Source organism: Sapajus apella, unplaced genomic scaffold (genome assembly GCF_009761245.1).
Source record: "Sapajus apella isolate SASKATOON/1434 unplaced genomic scaffold, GSC_monkey_1.0 scaffold47, whole genome shotgun sequence".
NCBI lineage: Eukaryota > Metazoa > Chordata > Mammalia > Primates > Cebidae > Sapajus > Sapajus apella.
The window spans coordinates 4,382,734-4,403,843 of record NW_022436987.1 but is presented as its reverse complement, the minus strand read 5'-3'; the positions used below and the strand labels follow the sequence as shown (position 1 = coordinate 4,403,843).

Genomic DNA, 21,110 nt, shown 5'->3' with positions numbered 1-21,110 from the left:
CAGCCCTGTTTCTTGAGGCCGTGGTGATGCTGGCACTCACTCTGAAGGAACAGGACAGAAATATCTCTTATCTTTGCTTTAACCTGCCAAAGCAGCCACAGTCTTAAGGGCTGGGTGCCAAGTCAGGGGTACCATGTAGCCAGAGATCCTGGCACACATCTGGATAGCTTTTTGAAGAATCTTCCTGCCAAAGGAAGTGGGGTAGGGTAAGGACATCTGAGGAGGAAAGGGATCCTACAGCTATAAGGATGGGGTGGTACCTAGGAGTGGCCATTCTAACTTCAGGGTATGGCCAAGGGCAATATGCATGGGTAGGAAGGGAATGGGGAAGAAAATTTCTTGGCAGTCTCCCCTTTATCCTCTGCTCTGCTCCTCTGCTTTTCAGGCCTCTCAGCCTCAGTACTCATCCTGTTTCTCATTCTTAGTGTCCTCTCTGTTAGCTGAAGACCCAAAAGAGGGTTGCTGGGAGAATAGGTTGTAAGCCTAGAGCTGCAAATAGACATCAGACAGGAAGGGTCTGCCTGCAGGGGCTTCAGCTCAGAGGAAAGCAGAGCTGAAACACAGTGATAATGCCATTTGAGCCTTTGGATCCAGCCATGCCTGAAGCCCCTGTACTTTTTAATTAAGGGGATGAAAAATTTGCATTTTCACATAAGGAATTTTCAGCTAGGCTTCTGTCACTTATAAGAAGAATAACATGAATAACATTCTAACTGAAACAGCACTGGATTTCCTAGTATGATTTTCAATTACACACTTTCTCTAACAGCCAAGGGAGGATGCAGAGAACTTTAGGATAGAGCCATTGGACATGGAAAATCCAGAATCTGGAGACACTGGAGAGGAAGAGAGCTGGCCAGCCCCTGTATCAAGAGGCCTCCACTCTAGGGATAAGGTAAGATTCTCAGGTCTGGCTTTGTGTCTGAAACTCTGTAGGGAAGCCTGGAGAAAGGAGAGTCCAGCCCCAATCTGAGCATCCTGCAACCTACAGTTTTTCCTGAAGTTGTTCCAGGTAATGATGGTTGCTACCTTCTGCTGAGCCTATGCTACGTGGCCAATGTATTCTACTGTCTATCTTTTTATTTCTCACAGCAGCCCTGAGAAGTAGAGATATTGGCACAATTTTCTAGATGAAGAACTGAAGGCTCACAATGGTGAAGTAACCAGTCACATAGCTAGTAAGCAGCAGGGATTCAAAACTAGAGTATTAGACTCCAACACCTGTGTTTTTAATAACTGTGTTGTATGTTACTTCCTCCAAGATGGGTCAGTGAGGCAGGGGAGGTTGGTTGGCTATGTGGAGAATAATAACCTTTTCTGTTGGTGCGGCCCTAGAGAGTTTACAAGCACAATTGTATATGCAATCTCACTACATCCATTTTACAGATATGGAAACTGAGACTTAGAGGTAGGAAGTGACCTACTCAAAGTCATTTGGGCAAACAGGATAAACCACTCAGAGATAACTCTTCTTAAATTAAGCAGTCTGTGGTCTGTGGATACTCATAGTATGTGGGGGAAGGGAGGAGCTGGCCTCACTACACTGAACCATGCTTGAGGGCAGTGATGGTATCAGTCTGTCCAAGGAAGGTCTCAGACAGATGAGGGGAGCAATAGGTACTGCAGCCGCAGACCAAAGTGCAGAACACAAATCCCACTACAGCAAAGAGCTCTGAATTCACAAAAAGATTCCCAGTTCCAGCCAGGCCCCATTTATTTTTCAGCAACACTTGATATGGCTAAATTCCAGTTGAACTAGAGAGATTCAGCTTCCTGGTGTTCCCAGGAGGATCCGGCTGTGAAAAGAGTCCCTTTCTTTTGTCAGGACATCCTCAGCCAAAAAGGCTGCAGGACTGAACTGAGCAGCCTGGAAAGTGAGGATTCCAACTCCCCCCCAAGAGTGTCTACCTGCCTGGCTTCCTTCCCTAGGGGCCCTCACTGTTGGACCTGTCCTGATGCTTTACCAAGCTCAGAGGCACCTGTCCTAGATAGACAAAGCAAAGCTGTCTTTCACTGTTCCCTGGGTGACTCGCACCTGGAGGAGTGATCAGGCAGGGATCCAGGTGACAGAACAGAAGGGGCCAGGGCAGCCACTGTTGTTCACCGCTGGAAGTGTGCCAGGGGACTGGAAGGTGAGCAGCAATCCCACCTGCCTCCTAGAGACCCTGTCTTCTGTGTGTAGGGGAGAGAAGGGGGTGGGCACACAGGAAGGAATCCAGCCCTGGGGCTTCCTTGAAGCCAAGTGAGCAACCTTCTGGATTTGTTTTCCCACAGTCTGTGTTCTCTGAAACCGGGGCAAGTGTTGAAGGCAGAACAGAGGAAAAGAAACTTCATGAGGTCAAACCCAGTCTCTCCAGGTCTAGGAAGCCCAGCACAGGTTCTGGGGGTAGATGCCAGCTCTACCACTTGATTTCTTTGGTATGACCTTAACCTTTTGCCATCCTTTTACTAGTATTTATGGAGAGCCCTCTGCATATTAGGGCATCAATGCTAAGCAAAATAATTGATTCAGTCACCTTCCTGGAGGTTCCAATCAGTGGGGGAGACAAATATTAATCAACCGACCAGTACCTCCCTATCTCCACCCCCACAGAAAGTGAAATCCATGAGACATAATATATCATTAGAGAGACTTCTCCCTCTCTGGAAGGTCAGAGAAAGCTTTCCTAAAGAAACGATAAGGGAGCTGAGGTCTGGACGAAGCATAGGAGTTTCCTGAAGAGGGTAGGAGGGGGCACTACACGCAGAAGGAACAGGACAGTCAAAGGCAGGCCATTTGGCAACGGTGACTGAAAGAAACTGGAAGGCCTGAGGCTGAAGTACAGAGTGGATACACAGGGTCTAGGCAGACCGTGCAAGAATGTGGGTTTCTCCTAAGAGCAATAGGAAGCATTTTGAGGTGCTCTTAGCAGGGAAGTGAGACGATCACAGTTGTCGTTTGAGAAAATTCCTCCGGCAGCACAGTGAACAACGGATTGGAATGGAACCAGGGAGCATTCAGGAGGCCAGGCAGAAGGTATCAGGAATTTGTCTGTAAAATGGGGGTAATGAGAATACTATCTTACAAGCTGTTGCCAGGATTCAATGAGACACTGCATTTTAAGTGTTTATTCCAGTACCTGGCACATAGTGAAGGCTCAGTAAGCATCGATATTGTTACTTTTCTCAATGGTTCTTTGCAGAGTGCACATATTTCTTATCCAGGTCTGCTCCTGTGTGATGGGGTGGAGAGGGTAGTTGTGGTTTTCAGAGTGGAAACGTGGTTTGTATTAAATCACAACGTCAAGACCAGAATCCAGGATGCCTGAAGGCCCGATTAGAATGCCTTAAAAGTATGGATTGTTCAGGATGAAAAACGGGTTCCAATTGCTCCTACTAAGGACGCTGGAGAGATGGTGAAAGCTCCTTCAGACGGTAAGCCCTAGCACTTGTTGAAAAAGACAGGTGCTTTTTCCGTTCGGAGAGCAGGTGTAGGGAACCGCACCTGCTCCCCCGGCTCGGGAACGCGGGCCAGGTGCCGGGCTAGAGGCCGAGGGTGTCCGGGGTAGGAGGTCCCGAAAGTCTCCTCCACACGCCCGCAGCGGCTGCCCCCTCCCCAGTCACGTGACGCGGTGGGTGGGGACCGACTTGAAGTTGGAGAAATCCCGAGCTCTCCCAACTTCGGAGGGAGTCGCCAGTCCTCTGGGCCCAGGCGGTGGGCGCTGGAGCCCTGTCTGGCGGCGTGGAGGTGCGTTTCTGAAAAGCCGAGCAGCGGCGCGGGCGGCGGGAATCGAGGCATGGCCCGGCTGTTGGTGATCCCCGGGTCTGCCACAGCGTGGACAGGTGAGCAGGGACCCGCGGCCAGCGGCGGAGGTGGCCGGGGCTGCCAGGGCATCCGGCCCCAGAGCCCACGCCCGTCCAGGGGATGCGGGCCTCTATGCAGGAGGGAGCGGTTGGGCGAAGCGGCCGCGTTGGATTCTCGGCCCTCCAGGTCGGTCCTGCCAACCCCGCCCCCTCCTCGCTCACTTTGCCGCGGGCTGGGAAGCGCCAATCTGTGCAGTGGACTCTGGACGTCCGGGAGCCGCGGGGGGCGTGGACGCTGTGCCGGCCCCGCCCCCCGCGAGCGCACTGGCTGCTCCCCGCGACGTCACGCTCGGCTATAAAAGGCGCGGCGCGCGGCCCTTGCGGCGCTGGAGGAGCTCGAGGCTGAGGCTGCCGGGGAACCTCGGGCGACCCGGCCGCCGGGCCGCAGGCGCCTCAGCGATGTTTTACTCAGGGCTCCTCACCGAGGGAGGCCGCAAGGAGACCGACATGCGGGAGGCGGCGTCGCTGCGACAGCAGCGCCGGATGAAGCAGGCTGTGCAGTTCATTCACAAGGACTCCGCCGACCTGCTGCCCCTGGACGGCCTGAAGAAGCTGGGCTCGTCCAAAGACACGGTGAGCTCCCCGCCGCCGCTCTCGCCCCGGCCCCGGCCCCGGCCCCGGCCCTGGCCCTGGCGGCTTCGCGCCCGCGGTCTCCTGAGGCCCTGCCGCTGCGGCTTTCACTGAGTCACGGCCCGGCCCGCCGCTGTCCCTGGTTGGCTCTCGCTGGGTCTCGGATTCCTCCCCTTCCAGCACCCCTGCTGCGGTCTCGGTGGAGATTCCGTTGTGGCTTTTCTAGCGCTCCCCTCGGCTGTGCCTTCTCCCTGGGTGTCTCTCTCCTCTCCAGTAGAAGGAAGATACCCTGTCCTACCCTGCTCTCCTGCCCTTCTGCCCGTCCCTCCTGCCCTCGGGTTTTCTTTCTCTCTCCTTATTCTTATTACCGAATTTTGTTCATGGGACTTGTGCCTCGCATGCTAGGTGGCTGGTCCTATGACCAAGACAGAGGTGATTCCTTAGCTTCTGAGATCAGACAAGATCAGGTGCATTCAGGGTGGTATGGCTGTAAGTGACAGAGGTGATTCCTGATGGCTGTGTGAGGAGAGACAGAAGCGGAAAGGGTTTTTTTTTTTTTTTTTTTTTGACAGTTGCCAGATCCAGAGGACTTTGTTGAGTCCATTGTCCCCCTAGGCAAAATCTACTTCTCTAGTTTTGGTCCTATCTTCCTTTGATCTTCCATCCTGAGTGGGGAGAGAGAAAAGGGGTCGAATGTGAACACGGTTTCCTGAACCCCCGACATCTCTTCATCGTTCTCATCTCTTCCAGCCCCACCCCCAAGGAGTGGGTAGAGGGAGGAAGCCAGGCTGCTCCATCTCACCTATCAGCTAATGTGTGCATTTGGAGCTGGGGTGGGTGCAGTGTTTTGTTTTTTTTGTTTTTGTTTTTTCCCTGTAGTACGGCTGTTCTTGGCATTAAGTAGAAGCAGCCCAGGACAGGGGTCAAAGACGGTACTGTCTTCTTTCTATAGAATGGGATGGATGGCTAAGGGTTACCGATATAAAGGACTGTATCTTATCATCCCTCAGCCACTGTTGTGGTCCTGGGCCAAGTTTATGTTTAGCTTTATAGTTTTATCTGGAGTTTTCTTGTAGTTTCATTGTTTTCTTGAATTTCACAGTCACTTTATGCATTTGTGTGGTAATGTATAAAACACTAATTAATGTCTTTAACAAATGAAATAGGTGCTCTGCCTAATTTTCCTAGTTTTTTTTTTTTTATGTTAAGCTTTTGAAATGTTTAATTTTGGATGTGGTTGTTGGCCCTAGTTCACGAAATTGCCTTTTCTGGCGCCAGGAGGGCAGAGCTTCTGCATCCATTTTTTTTTTTTTTTTTAATTTAACAGCTCTAATGACACACAGGTACCAATATCATATTTCTCTTCCCTGCCGCCATTAGTTACTTCTCTGCAGGGTTTGTCTACTTCAGTTATCTTGCTCTGCTTTTTAAAAGTTGTGTGTGTGTGTGTGTGTGTGTGTGTGTGTGTGTGTTTTGCACAAGCCAAAGGATAGTTTATCTGATTTATGCTAACCCAGAGTGATGAGTGATTGAAATGTGCTCCTGCGAAAGAGATAACTCTCTTTCTCCCTTCCTTCACTTTAAAGCAAGCTAGATTCATTTAACAGGTTCAAGAAGTATTCTTTCCTTCAGGCCCAGTAATCCTATCCTAGTTCCTAGAATGCTCAACAATCAATAAAGTCAATAAAGAAGGAAGTATTAAATTAAGAGAAGAATTAAAATACGGAGTTGTTTTAATGCTGGAATTGGGTTGTCCCGGGTTGTCAAGGCGTTTTCTGGTTCTGAGAACTACCTGAGCTTCCTTCTGCCTAGGATTTCTTATACTACTTCGTGCTGCGTAAGAATTCCATCCACTTTTCTGACTCCAGTCTGTCTCAGTCGAGTCATGAAGGGCTGATAGCATAGAGTACAGGCAGTAGGCTGCAAAAAGGAAGGAGCCTCAAGAAGTAGGATATTGCCATGAGCATGACACACACACACACACACACACACACACACACACACACGCCAGTTGACTGTGAAGCGCTGAATCATGCGTCACGCTTTCTGTACCCCATCGTCGTGGAGTTGATTTCCCTCTCACTGTTTTCACACCTATGATGTGCAAGTGATTGCATAGAACAGCCAGGTTACAGAAACCAAGGCAGACTGAGGTAGGGCTAGGAGAGCTGCAAGCGCTGGAGTGAGGCAGCATGCTTAAACTGCCTGACCTGTTGTTGAAGCCTCAGTACAATCTTAGAAGTGATCTTAGAAGTACATTTATTTTTCTTTTTTTCTTTTTTTAATATTTAACTTCAAGAACTCATTTTCTAAGAAGTACATTCTTATAGTTTTACTTTATAAATACATCTGGGATAGACCAGTGTTGACTCCATTTTCTCTCACTGCAAGGGAAATTTGGAGGATGGGAAAATTAATTGAATAGTTCTTAGTTGAAGTAGTTTATAGTATAATCTTGACATAAGGGATCCAAGAAAAGGAATTAGATAGCACCAGAGGGAGATAAGGGAGAGAGAGGAAAAATTAGTTGTAACTGACTGTTGGGTTTGTAAAGATGGTTAGGTTGTTTTTCCTCATACTAGTAACCTATATTTGAATTATGCTGCTGGGATTTCTGAATTATCTACCTCTTACTATGCTGTTTCTGTAATGTTCACTGCTTGATACCAGCTTGCCAGCCCTTTTAGGATTGGCAGAAGGCAGCCATAGGCAATCAAAGGGGGTCATGTTCTCTTGGCCCCAGGAAAGTGCCTTTGCCTATTCCTGTGTGTATGGAATTTGTTGATACAAAGTCCTCTGTGGAAATTATATTTTTGTCTGGCTCTTTTCCTTTTATCCTTTTATCTTGTATTGTTGATTCTATATTAGATTAAGAACTAAAACCAGAGATATGAGTAATATTATATTTGATTTTTTTTTTAAGAGACAAGGTATCACTCTATTGCCCAGGCTGGAATGCAGCTGCAGTTACAGCTCACTGCAGCCTCAACCTCCCATGTTCAAGAGATCCTACCACCTCAGTCTCCTGAGTAGCTAGGATTATAGGCATATGCCACAACACCAGGCTATCTTTTGTATTTTTTGTAGAGATGGGATTTTGCTATGTTGCCCAGGCTGGTCTTGAACTCCTGGGCTCAAGAGATCTGCCCACCTTAGCCTCCCAAACTTCTGGGATTACAAACATGAGCTACCACACTCAGCCCTGATTTTTTTTTCACATCTCCATTCTTGGAATTTTGCCTATTATAACTTATCTTGTTTTAGCTACCAGGTTCACAAAAGTTTTTCTCATTGTGCTAAAGGCTTTTTAATGTTTAAAAACACTCATGTTATATGATAATATGCTGTCTTTCCTAAATGATATTATTACTTACCTCTATGCATTAGACCATATTCTTACTTGTCTGGTAATAGAGAGTTTTTCTTTCCTGCATATGATTGCTTCTGGTTATAGCTAAATGCTTTTTCAAAACTGACTAGAATTAGGATTGAGACTGGGGGAAAGATGGTAGAACACAGTGAAGCAAACTTACCATAAAATACCTGAACAGAATCTCTATTAGAGCAGGCCTGTGTGGTGTGCCCTATAGATTAACCATCCATAGCGCACCACATGTCATGGGCTAGAGAATTTCGGAAGCTTAGAAGAGGAGCATGAAATACCAGTATAACACCAAGATCTGGCACAAACTGAAAATTTGCAGAGTCGTGATTGCATCCTAGTAACAACAAACATTATTTGAATACTTGCTGTGTTCATGACACAGTCTAGAGGCTAGGACACAAATAGGAAGATAGAAAAGTTTCTCATTTTAAGGAGGTTAGGGGACAGACCAGGACAGATCAGTTAATTTATTACACAAATATTTATTGAGTACCTATTACACATATCATGCAATAATTTCGGCTTTGGAGATATAATAGTAAACCAAAACAGAGTTCCTGCCTTGATGGAACTTGGATTCTTGTGGAAGGAGGAGGCAGAAAGTAAAATTAAGTAAGTATATATCAGGTAATAATAATAAATATTTTCTATGGAGAAAATAAATCAGGGTAAGGGGAATAGGGAAGGCAGTAGCTGGGGTGGGGTGGAGCCTTGCTAATTTGTACAGGGTTGTCTCGGAAGGCCTATCTGATAAGATTGCATTTGAAGAAATACTGAAGGAAATTAAGGAACAAAGTGTCTCAGGGAAGAAGGAACAGCAAGTGCAAAGGACTGAGGCATCACTGTGCTTGATATAGCTGAAGAACTGTAAGAGGACCACTGTAGCTAGAGCAAAATGAGCAAGGAGGAGGGTGATAGAAGATCATATCAGAGATGTAGTGGGAGGCCATTGTGCAGGCATTTGGGTTTTATTTATTTCCTGCTCTTCTCAGCTCATACCTACACATTTGGGTTTTAACCTGGGACTGGAAACCAGTGGAATATTTTGAGCAGAGGGGTGACATGATATAACTTATTTTATAAAAAGACTACTCAGGCTACTATGTGGGGTACAATATAGAAGGGCAAGAGTAGATGAAGCAGGAAGACTGATTAGGAAGCTATTCGACAGTAATCCAAGTGAGAGATGATGGTACCTCAGAGCAGAGTGATAAGCTATGAAGGAGACAAGAAGGGATCAGGTTCTGAGTACATGTTGAAGGCAAAGCTGACAAACGTAATCGATGGTTTGGATTAAGAGTGAAAGAGTAATCAAAGAAGTTCATGAGGTTTTTAACCTAGCCATTGGAAGAATAGAGTTATCACTTACTGAAATGGATAAGACTTGGGGGGCAGCAGGTTGAGGATAGAGAATAAGAGTCAAGAGTTTGATTTTTTTTTTTTTTTTTTTTTTTTTTCTTTTTTGAGATGGAGCTTCGCTCTTGTCACCCAGGCTGGAGTGCAATGGCGCAATCTCGACTTACTGCAACATCCGCCTCCTGGGTTCAGGCAATTCTCCTGCCTCAGCCTCCTGAGTAGCTGGGATTACAGGCACACACCACCATGCCCAGCTAATTTGTTGTATTTTTAGTTGAGACGGGGTTTCACCATGTTGACCAGGATGGTCTCGCTCTCTTGACCTCGTGATCCACCCGCCTTGGCCTCCCAAAGTGCTGGGATTACAGGCGTGAGCCACCACGCCCAGCTCAAGTTTGATTTTTGAACAAGTTTAGGGTCCCAATTAGTTACTTAAATATATATGCTGAATAGACAATTCTAGAAGATAAGTAACACCACCAGAAAGCCTATGCTAGTTGCCAAGATGTAATAGTCAAATGTGCTAGAGGAGTCCAGTGGAAGGAGTGATTACTCTAGCCTGATGTGATGATAAGGATGGAGACCAGCATCTAGTTACAGCTTTACCATTCCTTTTAAGCCAGCTGACTGCGAGGTGGTATGGAGAGAAGGCTGCCTCTGGAGTATGCTTTTTAGGACCTCAGAGTAAAAAGAATTTAACAGGTTATCTGGTCTATCCTTGCCCATTTGTGAATCCTTTCTAAATGCAGCCTTCATGAGCAGTTGAGAAACTACCATCTCAGACTAATTCACAAAACAGATAACAATGAGGAGTAGGTTGTTGGGTCATGAGCAAAGGCAAAGAAATAGAACATGGAAGGCCTGAGGCAGTGTAACAGTCTGCCTTATGTTTTTGAGCAACTGCAAACCAAAAAACAATCTGTGTTTCTGTGGGGTAGAATGGGTCACATGTTACATATTTTCACCTAGTAAGCAAAGAGGAGGCACAGATATTGGTAACCTTTTGGATTTTCAAGGTCAGAGATAGAGACATGTATACTGGGCTTGACTCAGGAGTCTATATTTATCTATAGACTGTGTATGAGGACTAAAATGGAGTAGGATTATTTCAGGCCCTTTTAGGGGAAAAAGAAAAAGTGAGTGGTATCCTAGTTCTAACTAAGCTCTAGTTGTATTTCTATTGCTAGCTAGTGACCTTGGATTTCTCTCTTGGGAATAAATGCTACAAAGAAAGCAGACCCTTGTCATTTCCCGTTTTCTAGTCTGGCTCATTCTGTGGACCACAGAAATCCATTAATTTCTTTCTGTCTGGGTAGCTTGGGTAAAGGGATTGAGAAAGTGGCATTAAAGCTCTTGCTCAAATTATGATTCTATGGTATCCTGCACTATAGTCTGATTCCTCTCACCTCTCTTTTCTTCAGACTCTATAGTTTGGTTAGAAGAGATGGTTAAGTAGCGTGGGTGCCAGACTGAGCTATTTTCACTCATAATACAGCACTTCCCATAGTGTTCATTTCCTTTAGAAACTCTTGATGGTGATGGAGGCAGAACATTTGAACTTGCCTGGTTAGAGTTTAGATGCCTCTAGCAGCCACATTTCAGGAAGAGTAGAGAAGCAAGGACCGTTTAAGTTAGTAGCTGCCTTGTTAAGGTTTAGCATAAAGCAGAATCCATGTAAGAAAGATAACTTAAAAATTATGTCTAAATGGCCACCAGGGTACCTGCAGCACCAATCTAGCAAATTAGTATTGTGTATTCTTTTTTATTCTTTTGAGACAGGATCTAACTCTGTCACCCAGGCCGAAGTACAGTGGTGTGATCATAGCTCACTGAAGACTTGAACTCGGTTCAAGTGATCCTCCCACCTCAGCTCCTGAGTAGCTGGGTCTACAGGATGTGTCATCATGCCCAGCTAATTTTTAAGTTTTAAAAAATTGTAATTAAAAAATTTTTTTTTTGTAGAGACACAATTTCACTGTGTTGCCAGGTTGCCTCAAACTCCTGGCCTCAAGCAGTCCTGCCTCAGACTCCCAAAGTGCTGGGATTACAGGCATGAGCCAGTGTACCTGGCCAGTGCTGTGTGTCTTGAAAGATAGTCTGGACAGCCCTTGGAAAGCCAATATGTCAATAAACAAATGAGAATCACTTAAGCACAGTTATAAAACAGTCATAGAGTAGGGATACAAGTAGTACAAACTATTTAATATTTAAGTGTTGAAGGGATTCTGAAAGAAAGAATTCAATGATACTAATCAAGAAAGACTTTTTGGCTGGGCGCAGTGGCTCACACCTGTAATCCCAGCACTTTGGGAGGCCGAGGCGGGTGGATCACCTCAGGTCAGGAGTTTGAGACCACCCTGACCAACATCTCTACTAAAAATACAAAAATTAGCCAGGTGTGGTGGTGTGTACCTGTAGTCCCAGCTACTTGGGAGGCTGAAGCAAGAGAATTGCTTGAACCCGAGAGGCAGAGATTTCAGTGAGCCAGAATTGTACCACTGTATCCCAGCCTGGGAGACAGAGCTAGACTCCATCTCAGGTGGGAAATAAAAAGCCTTTTTGAAGAAAGAAAGGGTAGAGATTTCTTTCAGTACTATGTCAAGAGCTGAGGATATAGCTGAGATCAAGACAATCAAGGTCCTTCCCCTTGTGCATTTAACATGCGAGTAGGGCAGGGGTGAAATAGTAAACAAGTAAATAAGTAAAATACTTTTGTATTTATAATTACTATGAAAGAAATAGATATGGTGGTAACTAAAGAGGTGACCTACCTACTTTAAGTTGTATGGTCAGATAAGGTATCTCTGAGGAAGTAACATTTGAACAGATACCTGGAAGATAAGAGGGACCTAACTATTAGAAATGTTGTGGGAAGAACATTTCAGGCATAGGGGACAGCCAGTGCAAAGGCATTGGAACAGAGTCTTGCTCTGTTCCCCAGGCTGGAGAGCAATGATGCGATCTAGGCTCACTGCAAAATCTGCCTTCCAGGTTCAAGCAGTTCTCCTGCCTCAGTCTCCCCAGTAGCTGGGATTAAAGGCACACACCACCATGCCCAGCCAATTTTTGTATGTTTTTTAGTAGAGATGGGGTTTCACCATGTTGGCCTGGCTGGTCTTGATCACTTGACCTCAAGAGATCCTCCCGCCTCAGCCTTCCAAAGTGCTGGGATTACAGGTGTGAGCCACCGTGCTTGGCCTTTTTTTTTTTTTTTTTTTTATCTTATATATATCAGTGATACTTAAATATTTTACATTGAGCATATGTTTGAACCTTTTTTGGTTACTAAAGAACAAGTAAAGGTATAGTCAGCAGGGCCAAATGCACTAGAAAAGTCTAGTAAAATTAAAGCTGAAAATGTCTACTGGATTTGGAAATCAGAAATCCTTATTGGGATCAAAAGTGATGTCAGTGAAGAAAATATGGGATATCAGGAAATAGATGTCATGGTTTAGGCTTTTTTAAAAAAGACCATTCCAGATAAGGAGGGTGATTAAAGGAGGCTGTAGAGTCAAGGAAGCAGGAGCTGATGTTTTGCAGAGGAGTTTTTTTCCCAATATTTACAAACTTTTAGTATGTTTTATACCTTGTGGAAGAAGAATCCAGTAGAAAGTAAGGAAAATATGGAAGAGGGAAGACTTCAAACAGAATGATTTTAGAACTTCCCTCATTTGTCTCTTCTGTCCACTAATGGTTAAGCTCCTTTGCAAGATTAAGAACCAGATAAAGTGTTTAGCAAGACCAATGTAGGAAGACATCCCCAAACTTTAGGTAAGAGGGCTTTGTTTAGATGGTCTTCAAAACTACTTCCAATCTTCACTTCCACAAGTCCAGTTTTATCTGAGTTGGTTCTGGTAAGCATGAATGTAACAGAAACAAACACCTGCTTTAGTACGGCTTGAGCCAAGAATCCAGTCTTATTGGTGAGACAGATTAGAATGAAGCATTTTTGTTTCTTTTGAGAAGCAAAGCATTCTCCCAGTGTTGCATCACAAAATCTGAGAGCTAGCACTTCCTCTAGCTCCTTGTCAAGCTAAGAAGCTCTCATTTTCTTTATAAGTGCCTCTCCCTCCACTTTTCCCAAAGATACCAATTTAGAATGCGCTTTGCCAAGAATCAGTGTATTTTGGGAATCCATTTCTTCATCTCGCTAGGGTTACAATGAGTCATGGCTGTGACTGCATTCTTCCTTTGGAATCTATAAGGTGGCAGATACTGAAGACCTTCAGTGCTACCCCCTCCCCCTTGAAAGGTTCTGGGCTCTGGGCTTCTAAAAGTGACTTCCCTCCCTGTAGAATCAGAGTGTCATCTGGTACATGTTAGATAGAAACTTGGGGTGAAACACTCTCCTTTGAGGAATTTTAAATGCTGTTGTAACCAGGGCATAAATGTTTGTGTATATAAATTTCTCCAGTCATAGGATTTCAAGAGATATCTTAAACTTTCTGGAGCCATTTTGAATAGGAACAGTAGAGCATGACTATATCTTCCCTAGGAACTCTCCTAAGCTCTATCAAAGTGCAGACTGAAACTCACACTTCTCATTCTGCTTCTTAACATTAGGTATCCTGGCATACATATAAGGTCTAATTAAGTCCCTGGCTTCTTGGTCAGTGTCTTCCCCTTTCATACCCCTACTTTTTGGGCAATTGAAGGGAAATGTATGACAAGATAGGGCAGGAGAAACCAGTGTTTTGAGGTCCAGGGGATGCCAGCAACGATGATTCCTGTGTGTTCTGTCAGGTTCCAAAGTGTGTCTGCTGAGAGGCTTGCTCAGCCAGTATGAATTCCTGTCTTTTCACCCTATCCACCCATGGGTGAATCAGCCCACAGGAGAACCAACCACTAGGGCATCTGCAGGCTGCATCTGAAAGATAAGACTGTAAGATAGTGAGACTTGACATAGAAGTAGGCAGAGCTTCTGAATACCTGTGCTAGCTAAGTTTCTTCAGCCTATGAAAATGAGCTGCCCTTTCTATAAGGCACTAATTTACTGTCACGTGGGAAGATACAGAGATCACTTATTCTAGACTAAGACCTCTTTTCCCTTGAAATGCTCTTGTAAGGGGAAGAAAGGCAGCAGAGCTAGGTTAGTCCAAGTCACTAGGGCCCTCAGTTCTCTTAAGGCCTAAAATACTTATCAGCCCTGTCTACATTTCCCAGTGTCCTGTCTTGCATTTTCATTCATTCAGGGTGGCCTCCTGCAATTGGTTTATGGTACCTGCTCTGACAATACCAGTGAAGTCCTCACTTGAAGGAAGTATAATAAGAAGCAAAGGTAGAGCTCAGTTATGGGAGGCTCCTTCATTACTTTCATGGTTTTTGAGGGACAATGGAAAAGAGGGATGTGGCCTGTCACTAAGAATTCTCTGCTTTCTATTCCTCAAGCAACCTCATAATATTCTGCAGAGGCGCCTCATGGAAACCAACCTGTCTAAGCTCCGAAGCGGCCGTGTCCCTTGGGCCTCTAAGACGAACAAACTCAATCAGGCTAAGTCTGAGGGGCTAAAGAAGTCTGAGGAGGATGACATGATTTTGGTTTCTTGCCAGGTAATGTTCTGAGAACAGCGTTTCCAGGGTTTTCTGGAAAGTATGATGTGGGGCCCTCTCCTCCTGACTTTAAAATGAGTCTCAGCCGGGTGCTGTGGCTCACACCTATAATCCCAGCACTTTGGGAGGCTGAGGCAGGTGGATCAAAAGGTCAAGAGATCGAGACCATCCTGGTCAACATGGTGAAAACCCGTCTCTACTAAAAATACAAAAAAAATTAGCTGGGCATGGTGGCACGCACCTATAGTCCCAGCTACTCAGGAGGCTGAGGCAGGAGAATTGCTTGAACCCAGGAGGCGGAGGTTGCAGTGAGCGGAGACTACGCCATTGCACTCCAGCCTGAGTAACAATAGTGAAACTCCGTCTCAAAAAAAAAAAAAAAAAAAAAAAAGAGTATGAGTCTCATTTAATTCATAAATGAGTTTTAAAAGGGGTACTCCATGCAACACTGGAAGTGTATGCAACTTTTATATGCACCTGCGTCTTTATGGGAAGAAGGAACAAAGCTTTTAGCAGATTTACAAATGGGTATGTGATTAAAAAAAAGAGAGAGAGATTAAGAGATATTCGATATATAGCATGAAACACCTAGAGTTTTTTGGGATCTTCTGTCAGCCCTGGATTCAGCAGGAACAAGAGCCAGTCAAAGGCAGACTTAGCAGTGGGTAAAGATGAGACACTACAACCCATAATGGGGAGGATGCTCTCCAACCCTGCCTTTCATATGACATCTGCTGCTTGCTGTCTGCATCTCCCTTCCCTTTCGTTTCTCTGGCTCTTCCTAAACAGTACATTTCCTCCCCACAGTGTGCTGGAAAGGATGTGAAAGCCTTGGTTGACACAGGCTGTCTATATAATCTCATCTCTTCAGCCTGTGTGGATAGATTGGGGTAAGTAGCCACTTGTGCTGCGTGGAACTTACATGTGAATGTACTTCTTTGACTCTATTTTATGGTTAGAGATGGTGAGGGTCTTCACAGCAGCTTGAAGAAAAGTATGCAGAGCTCAGATCTCAGTTGGAACCAGAGTCCTTAGTAGAGGGGAGGAGTGGTGGGTTATCAGGCAAGTGGGAGAAATCAGTGAGCAGGGAAACCTTCGGCGTTCTGTTAACTCCCACCTATTAAGTTTTGAGCAAAGATACCTCTGAACTTGAATGAGAGAGCCTGAGACCTCTGGCTCATTGTGTGCCTTGCCCTGATCCACTAGACAGCAAATTAAAAGGAGCCGTCCTGTTGGTGTACTCCATCCAGTTGCATAAAAGTAGGGATGTGGTTGGCCTTAGCTTACTCAGAGTCTTTCTGGAGGAGGCACTGCCTGTCCGCAAGAAACATGCATCAGAACTGAGAATAGGACTGCAGTTGCTGCTGGGCCTGGGCCATCATAAAGATGATTAGCCAGTAGTTACTTTTTGTTTGTTTGTTTCCTGAGGCGGAGTCTCACTCTGTTGCCCAGGCTGGAGTGCAGTCTCGGTTCACTGCAACCTCCGCCTCCTGAGCTCAAGCAATCCTCCTGCCTCAGCCTCCTGAATAACTGGGACTACAGGTGTGTACCACCATGCCTGGCTAATTTTTTGTATTTTTTTTGTAGAGAGGGATTTTGTCATGTTGCCCAGGATGGTCTTGAACTCCTGGGCTCAAGCAATCTGCCTGCTTCAGCCTTTCAAAGTGCTAGGATTACAGGCATGAGCCACTGTGCCCAGCCTTGAGCTTTTTTATGTGGTGAAGAGATGAAGTATAGTGCAACATGTTGGTTCCAGAAAGACTAATAATGTCCTGGTGCATAATTAGGCAGCAGACTGCCATGATTCCAGAGGAATTAATAACCATCTGTAAAACTGCAATTATTTTTCTTTTGGATGGACCATAACACCAAAAGAGAAGAAATAGAGGAAAGCAGAAGTATTGGCACAGAAAGTCCATAATTAAGTATTTATCCACCAACCCATAATAGCTCGGGTGCTTGCTATTCCAATCAGCTTACGTTAACGATGTGAAACCTTGGTACTGTTTCTTTCCTTCCTACCCTGTACAGACAAGTTAAATTAACAAGGACTCTCTCCATAATATTCCTTGCTGATACAAATATCAATGCACTTACCAAATAAGTACTTGCCCCCACAAACATTATAGTCTAAGACAGACTGATGAAACAGAATGAAATAGAATGGACAAAGAGAAAATTAGACATTGAACAAAGACCTTCTAAAATTAGCATGAATCTAACTTCTCTGGTATCTGTTACTCACAGATGGGTAAAAGGACATGTTAACTCATTTGCCTCACACAATGGTGGGGGCATTAGGGTACAGAATAGGATTCTCTGAATGTGTTAGTTCCCCTCTCTTCACCAGTACACATAAGTGATGCAAAGTTTTTGAGAACAGGAGATGAGACATTAGTGTTTTTATTATCCCCCTGGCATGTTTAGGACGAAGTGCTGAAAGTACAAATGCAGGATGGCTAGCACTTTTCGGTAAATTAGTCCCAGGAGATCCCTGGAGAATTCCAATTGTAGGTCAGAAGGTAGGCATTGCCAGATTCTACAGGAATCTCTGTCAAGGGGATTTTCGTATCTTCCTCTTTGGTGCAGACTCAAGGAACATGTCAAATCCCACAAGCATGAAGGAGAAAAGCTTTCTCTACCCCGGCATCTCAAAGTTGTGGGCCAGATTGAGCACCTAGTGATCACACTGGGCTCCCTCCGTCTGGACTGCCCAGCAGCTGTGGTCGGTAAGCAGAATTGAGTGCTGGACCTACGGACCCTAACATAAACCCTCTCCCTACCCCCAACAAAACCTCATGAGATCTCATTCCTGTAAATATTGACTCTTTCAAAACGGTTCCCATTTTCTTGTAGTATAAACCTTGTCCCAATTTTTGCTCTCCAAAGTACTAGATGGGTCCTGAGCTACATTCAAGACATGTTGAGAATGAATCAGTAAAACCAATGTGGAGGTCAGATTAAAAAAAATTCAAGGAGCAAGAGGCCGGGTGCAGTGGCTCAAGTGTGTAATCCTAGCACTTTGGGAGGCCAAGGCAGGTGGATCACCTGAGGTTGGGAGTTTGAGACCAGCCTGACCAATATGGAGAAACCCTGTCTCTACTAAAAATACAAAATTAGCCGGGTGTGGTGGCACATGCCTGTAATTCCAGCTACTCTGGAGGCTGAAGCAGGAGATTCACTTAAACCTGGGAGGCGGAGGTTGCGGTGAGCCAAGATCGCACCATTGCACTCCAGCCTGAGCAAAAAGACAGCAAAACTCTGTCTCAAAAAAAAAAAAAAAAAAAAAAAAAAGCAAGAAAATACATTTTTATGTGCAGGTGAAAATGTCCCCTGAGAGCTTTCCATGAACTATTTAGAGATGGAGGGCAACTTACTTACTCCTTTGCCATAAATCCCTTGATAATTTCCTACCACCTTCTACACTTCTCATATATTTTATTCTTGGCTACTCCAAGTTTTTGGTTTTTGTCTAAAGGCCTTTGTCCTTTAGAGTAAAAAAGACCTGGGTTTGAATCTTGGCTCTGTTGCCTTGTAACTTTAATGATCTAGGACTATTACTTAATACAACAGATGCTCAATATATGTTTATTGGATGTTATTGGATGGATGGATGGAACTTAATAGTGATTAGGCTGACTTCTAAGCAAGCATGGAAATGGCTAAATCTTAATCATCTTTTTGTTCTTATTAGATGACAATGAGAAAAACTTGTCCCTTGGTCTGCAGACTCTCCGATCTCTGAAGGTAAGATTGACTCCACTTACCCCTTGATACTTCCTCTCTGAGGCAGGTATCCTCTTACACGGGAACTCATAGTGGTATCACTGGCAAGGTACCAATGATTCTCCTGTTTTCAGTGTATCATAAACTTGGATAAGCACCGGCTGATCATGGGGAAGACAGACAAGGAAGAAATCCCTTTTGTGGAGACAGTCTCTTTGAATGAAGACAAGTGAGTACCCAAATGGGTCACATCAAGTCACATCCATTTGTCATGAGCTCGGGTGGGTGGTAGTGGTTCTCAGACAGGATATGGGGTTGTATCCTGTCTTTGGCTTTCAATCATACTACAAATCCACCCTTCCCCACACTCAAAGTTCACCATCCCACAAAACTCTGTAGCGCACATATCAGAATGAGCAATGGTGATGCCACACAGAGTGGTAGGGAAATGAGTAGCTTTTAAACTAAAATTTTGCTTGTCTTCAACTTAACTTTTTTGAATTTGACATTATTTCTTCTGATACTTATTTCTCATTTCAGCACTTCAGAAGCATAACTACAGCCTGCAGCATGTCTGCACATGTGCATACACACTGAGTTGACAGATTGAGAAAACTGAGTTTGAACCAAATGCAGTAGCAAATTGTTGTGGACCAAGTCCTTCCATCTAATAGAAGCTCCAGGGGCTCCTTCCCATTCAGACCTGTCTAGACTATAGTCTACGCTTAGAGATCTTATCTGGTTATAGCCATTGTTTTTTACTCCTTGATCACTTAATTTAAGGACCTTTGTTGACACTGCCAGTCTCACTTGTGGCCTATTTCTCTGCTTTTTCCAGGAATTTGCTTTCATTAGTCAAGTATAGAGGCTGCCAGGTTCTGTATCTCCATAGGTATATTTGCTTCTTTTCCTATAGCTAAATGTATAATAAACAGGAACCTGACTCTAACCTCTTTTCAGCTGTTTCAAATAGGTGCCAGGATACCTATGTCTTGGAATTAGAGTTTCTTCAAATTCATTCATTGATTTCTCAAGTATGGATTATGTGAAAGAGCCCAGGGAGATTATCTATTATAGTTTAACTCTTTTATTTAAAGGTCCAGCAAGGCAAGTGAATTGTCTAAGTTCATATATTAGATCAGTGACTGAAGGGACCTAGAACACAGACCTGATTTCCAAGCCAAGATTCCCATGCTGCCTCGTTTGTGTTCAAGCTTTAACAGGAGGGCAAAGAGGTAAAAGTGTTTAAAAAAAAGTGGGGTGGGGGGCAGAACAGGGGAGGAATATGCTCTGGAGATGGATGCTAGGATGATTTGGGTAGCACTCCCTCCTGTGTGCCAAGCCCACTAAAAGTTCCTTGTCCCAAACTGTCACATTGAGGCCCTCATCTTGGTGCCTAAAAACTGAGAGTACAAAGATGAATGAAATGGTTTCCCACTGGGGACCTCTTGAAGGAAAGGAGGGACCACAGATAGAGGAATATTAATCCCTCTCTGAAATGGAATTGAAGGCTTAAGTAAATCAGAATGTCATTGTCAGATGTTGATTACTCCCAAGATCCGGTCAGCATTCCTGCCCATCCTGTTATGTTTCTGCCAAGGACTTAAGTAGCTGGAAACCAGGAGTAGAGAAAGGAGATTTAAAAAAAGAGAGAGAGAGCAAAACCAGAATAGAAGGGAGTAGACTAAGTAGAATAAATTGGTGGAGAGGCCTACCTAGATAAATCTTTCTGGGAGGTAGGGAATGAAACTTTCAGGCAGGGAATTGAGATCTTCAGTTCTGTCCTGGTAAAGGAAAGAGGCAGAGCAGCAGCCAGCAGTGTTAAGGACAACTTTTTATAACTGCCCAGTATTTCCTGACCCTTCTCAAAGGTTGAGGAGAATATAGGGTTTTTTTGAAGTTTTTGGTTGGGGTGTCACATTAGGCACACAGGTATCTGTAATGAAATCTCCCCTTCAGTTTGGTCATAGAAGTACTTGGACAAGTCAGAAAAATAACTATCTGTGGGCATCCCTTTAAGATACTCCCAAGTCTACCCTGTGTCATAGCAGTAGTTCTCAGAGTGTTTGTTTAGTGGATCCCACTTTGAACTTTCCCAAGTACCACCAACTAACTTGTCTGGTGTTCAGCAATTGCCCCTACCAAACATCCCTTTGGAACTCTGAATGATTTGGGCCTCACAGAACCTCCCTAAAGACTAGGAACTTGGGGCCAGGTGTGGTGGCTCATACCTGTAATCCCTGCACTTTGGGAGGCCGAGGTGGGTGGATCACCTGTGATCCTGATTGAGAAATCAGGAGTTTGAGACCATCCTGGCCAACACGGCGAAACCCTGTCTCTACTAGAAAAAAATATGAAAAATTAGCCGGGTGCATTGGCAGGCACCTGTAATCCCAGCTACATGGGAGGCTGAGGCAGGAGAATTGCTTGAACCCAGGTGGTGGAGGTTGCAGTGAGCCAAGATCATGCCACTGCACTCCAGCCTGGGCGACAGAGCAAGACTCTGTCTCAAGGAAAAACAAAACAAAACAAAAGGAACTTGGTGACAATCATTTGAACAACTAGGCAGCCACTCTGCAGTCAGTTGTCATGATGGCATTCCCTGGCCCCCTTCCTATCAGCCTCTACCTAAGGAAGCTGGATAGAAAGCTAAGCACAGCCATGGTTGGGAGGCTACATC

At 44.8% G+C, this 21,110-nt stretch overlaps 2 protein-coding genes and 1 long non-coding RNA gene across 8 annotated transcripts in view; all 3 read left to right on the top strand.

The window, feature by feature from the left end:
• SCUBE2 (signal peptide, CUB domain and EGF like domain containing 2) overlaps positions 1 to 3,460 on the top strand; it is an 85,377-nt gene extending 81,917 nt beyond the window's left edge. For 2 of the 6 annotated variants that reach the window (XM_032240696.1, XM_032240699.1), the window contains exons 22-23: positions 770 to 895; positions 3,205 to 3,458. In XM_032240696.1, coding sequence (XP_032096587.1) covers positions 770 to 895; positions 3,205 to 3,237 — 159 coding nt within the window. In that variant the 3' untranslated portion in view covers positions 3,238 to 3,458. Of the gene's footprint in view, positions 1 to 769; positions 896 to 3,204 lie in introns of all 6 variants that reach the window. The other 4 variants (XM_032240701.1, XM_032240700.1, XM_032240698.1 and 1 more) reach the window with 3 other exon arrangements.
• A 585-nt stretch (positions 3,461 to 4,045) lies between these two features.
• On the top strand, positions 4,046 to 20,059 carry NRIP3 (nuclear receptor interacting protein 3). Its single transcript, XM_032240704.1, has 7 exons — positions 4,046 to 4,416; positions 14,543 to 14,704; positions 15,512 to 15,594; positions 17,294 to 17,433; positions 18,399 to 18,451; positions 18,565 to 18,659; positions 18,971 to 20,059. Exons 1-7 carry the CDS (start codon positions 4,243 to 4,245, stop codon positions 18,984 to 18,986), a joined length of 723 nt encoding a protein of 240 aa, XP_032096595.1. The 5' UTR covers positions 4,046 to 4,242; the 3' UTR covers positions 18,987 to 20,059.
• Positions 4,447 to 5,717, top strand: LOC116525109. The gene is made up of 2 exons (XR_004257580.1): positions 4,447 to 4,845; positions 4,916 to 5,717. It is a non-coding gene; the product is annotated as an uncharacterized LOC116525109 (long non-coding RNA).
• Positions 20,060 to 21,110: the final 1,051 nt, after the last annotated feature.

Excerpts from the sequence above, each read along its gene's own strand:
- NRIP3 (XM_032240704.1), top strand. The coding sequence starts at position 4,243 with ATGTTTTACTCAGGGCTCCTCACCGAGGGAGGCCGCAAGGAGACCGAC. Across the intron at positions 14,705-15,511 it reads TGATTTTGGTTTCTTGCCAG|TGTGCTGGAAAGGATGTGAA; the intron begins GTAATGTTCTGA and ends TCCTCCCCACAG. Across the intron at positions 17,434-18,398 it reads CTGCCCAGCAGCTGTGGTCG|ATGACAATGAGAAAAACTTG; the intron begins GTAAGCAGAATT and ends TGTTCTTATTAG.